This window comes from Patella vulgata, chromosome 7 (assembly GCF_932274485.2).
Source record: "Patella vulgata chromosome 7, xgPatVulg1.2, whole genome shotgun sequence".
In the NCBI taxonomy this organism is placed as follows: domain Eukaryota; kingdom Metazoa; phylum Mollusca; class Gastropoda; family Patellidae; genus Patella; species Patella vulgata.
The window spans coordinates 46,791,801-46,794,595 of NC_065885.2; the positions used below are offsets into that span (position 1 = coordinate 46,791,801).

The window sequence follows — 2,795 nt, forward strand, 5'->3', positions numbered from 1 at the left end:
TGCTCAGCAAAATATTGCCCAGCGCGGAAGCGTGGAAGAGAGATCAAACATACAAGAAGTATCTGATGTTAATCGCGGTAATTTCTTAGAGTTATTGAGCATGCGTTGTCGCGATATAACATGGTTGAAAGACAAACTTAAAACTCAGTTGGACCAGCACCGTCAGTGGACATCTCCGGATATTTGTAATGAACTTCTGGGTATAATGTCCAAATTGGTATTGGAAATGATAAAAGCTGAGGTTAATGATCCACATTGCTCATGTCTGTCTCTAATAATGGACGAAACATCAGACATTAGCAAAACGGAACAGGTCGCCATGTGTTCGAGATACATTTTTGAGGGAAAAACCAAGGAAACTTTCATAGGTTTTTACGATACTAAGTCCACAGACAGTGAAACTCTTTACAACTTAGTTCTGAGGGTGTTTAATGAACTAGATCTGCCCTTGCTGAATGTTGTTGGTGAATGTTTCGACGGGGCCTCTAACATGAATGGTATTCATTGTGGCTTAGCGACTAGGATGAAGGAGTGCTCACCACTGGCAATTTACATAAATTGCTTCGGCCACCTGCTAAACTTAGCTATACAGGATACCATGACCGATGTGCCCTGTCTTCGGAATACGTTAGGGACCATACAGAGTTTATATAATTTCATCGAGGGTAGTCCGAAACGCCACGCAGTTTTCTTGGACATAAAACTAGACGATGATGATGATGTTGCGCGTGCGTTAAAGTCACAAAGTGTGACAAGATGGGCGTGTAGATGGGAATCTGTACAGGCTGTAATAAATCAGCTACCTTGCACCATGGTCCATGAAAGCTTTGTTGCATTTAGCCGAAGATCGCGATGCGAAAACGTACACAGATAGTTGTGTTTTACTCAGTGCAGTATGTGATTTTGATTTTATGTTTGGTCTTGTAGTTCTTAAAGTCATCTTGTCGAATACAAGCAGTCTGAGTAGTTACCTGCAAAGCAAGTTGATAGATGTCAAATCTGCTAAAAAAAACGCTGATTCTACTATTGCTACCCTACAGAAGTTTAGAAACGATCAACATTTTGAACTGGTGTGGAAGCAAGCTGAAAAATTGTCTGAAGACTTAAAAGCTGTCTTAGAAGACACTGCCTATGAGTTCAAAGATGCACGTTTGCCTCGTACTAGGCGAGCCCCAAGGCGACTTGAAGCACTGTTTGGACTAGGTGCAGGAGACGATCAAGTACAACACAATACACCAAAGGACCATTATCGAATTACGTCCTAATACCCCAGTTTTGATAAAGTGATTGGTGAAATGGAGTCCAGATTCGATATGGAGGATCAGAGTGTACTTTGCGCTCTAGGTGATGTGGTTTTAAATGATAACCCTGACATCAGCAGCTCCTCCAAGGTTGCCGAATTTTATCATATGGACAGTGAAATATTACAGGCTGAGAAGAAAAACTATTTGAGCTTCATCAAATTACAGGCAAAGAAGTCAAAAGATAAGAAACAGCCAAAATTATCAACAGCCGCCCATGTTGTTGAGTATATGTACGAGACAGACCAGTGTAGCGTATTAACTCAATTTTATTTGGCGCCGTCTATATTAGCTACAATACCTGCAACATCATGTAGCGCTGAAAGAGCTTTCAGTGGGCTACGCCGTCTGAAAACTTACCTACGAAATACCATGGGTCAAGCTAGGCTAACCAGTCTAGCTCTGATCAACATTGAGAGGGTTTTTAGTAATAGACTACTTGAGAAACTGGACGCAATTGTGGACATTTTTGCTGGACGTCATGGCCGTGCCTCTCACTTTTTCTAAAAAGACTATTGAACTACTTGAGAAACTGCACGAAATTGTGAACATTCTGCTGGACGCCGTATGGACGTGCCTCTCATATTTCTAAAATGTTTTACTTTTGTTCCCGAGTCCTGATTTGTACGATCAATCTGGTGATACGATTATCTCTGAATATCAAAATATTGTTTAATTAATCTAATACATAGTGTTAGAATTATATTGATTTATATTATATTATATTGATTATATATAATCAATATAATATACTATATATTGATCATATTGATTTCGATATATATAATATATACTATATTGATTATATTATATTGATTTCTGACAATTTTCTCTTATGCCCCCCTGAATTACTTTGAGCTCTTACGCCTATGCAAACCTATGTATATTTTAAAGAATGCACACATTATATTACCTAATATCAACCAATAGTATCAAAAGAATAAAAAAATTTGCACCTAGGAATAGGTGCATAATACTAGTCATTTATAATTTTTTTTTTTTTTAAAAATCGACAAAGCTGTTTGTAGACATGTGTATGATGCTGGGCAAATCTTTCTTGGATAATTTTCGGCAAATCTTCCTTTTGTATTTTTATTGATCTAGATGTGCTGATGGGGGAACGTTACTCAGGATGTAAACCAGGACCTAAGCTAGGTATTCACTACACAGGGTTAGTTCAGCCTCCATCACAAGTAGCATGTGAACGAGTTACTGGTCACTCTGCACTTATTGTGTGGAATAAAGGTAGGTTATAATTAATTTAATGGTTTCTCTGATCTTCACAATTCAGTATCTCCCCTGTGAAAATACACACTGAAATTTCAGTGGGAGATTTGGTAAAAATATTATTGAAAATTTACCGAGATTTCATTGAAATCTCAATGAATTTTACTGAAATCTCAGTGAAATGTATAAAAAAGTGTCTAAACCTAAATGCTCTAAAATCAATCAAGAAACGTTTCAGTATTCAATACATGTAGGGCACATGTTCCA

The 2,795-nt window shown here is 37.7% G+C and overlaps 1 protein-coding gene across 1 annotated transcript; it reads left to right on the forward strand.

Moving 5' to 3' along the window:
- The first annotated feature begins 226 nt into the window (after nucleotides 1-226).
- On the forward strand, nucleotides 227-1,915 carry LOC126827953 (uncharacterized). Its single transcript, XM_050557535.1, has 2 exons — nucleotides 227-368; nucleotides 1,594-1,915. The coding sequence occupies exons 1-2, from the start codon at nucleotides 227-229 to the stop codon at nucleotides 1,806-1,808; spliced, it is 357 nt and encodes a 118-aa protein (XP_050413492.1). The 3' UTR covers nucleotides 1,809-1,915.
- The last annotated feature ends 880 nt before the right edge of the window (nucleotides 1,916-2,795 follow it).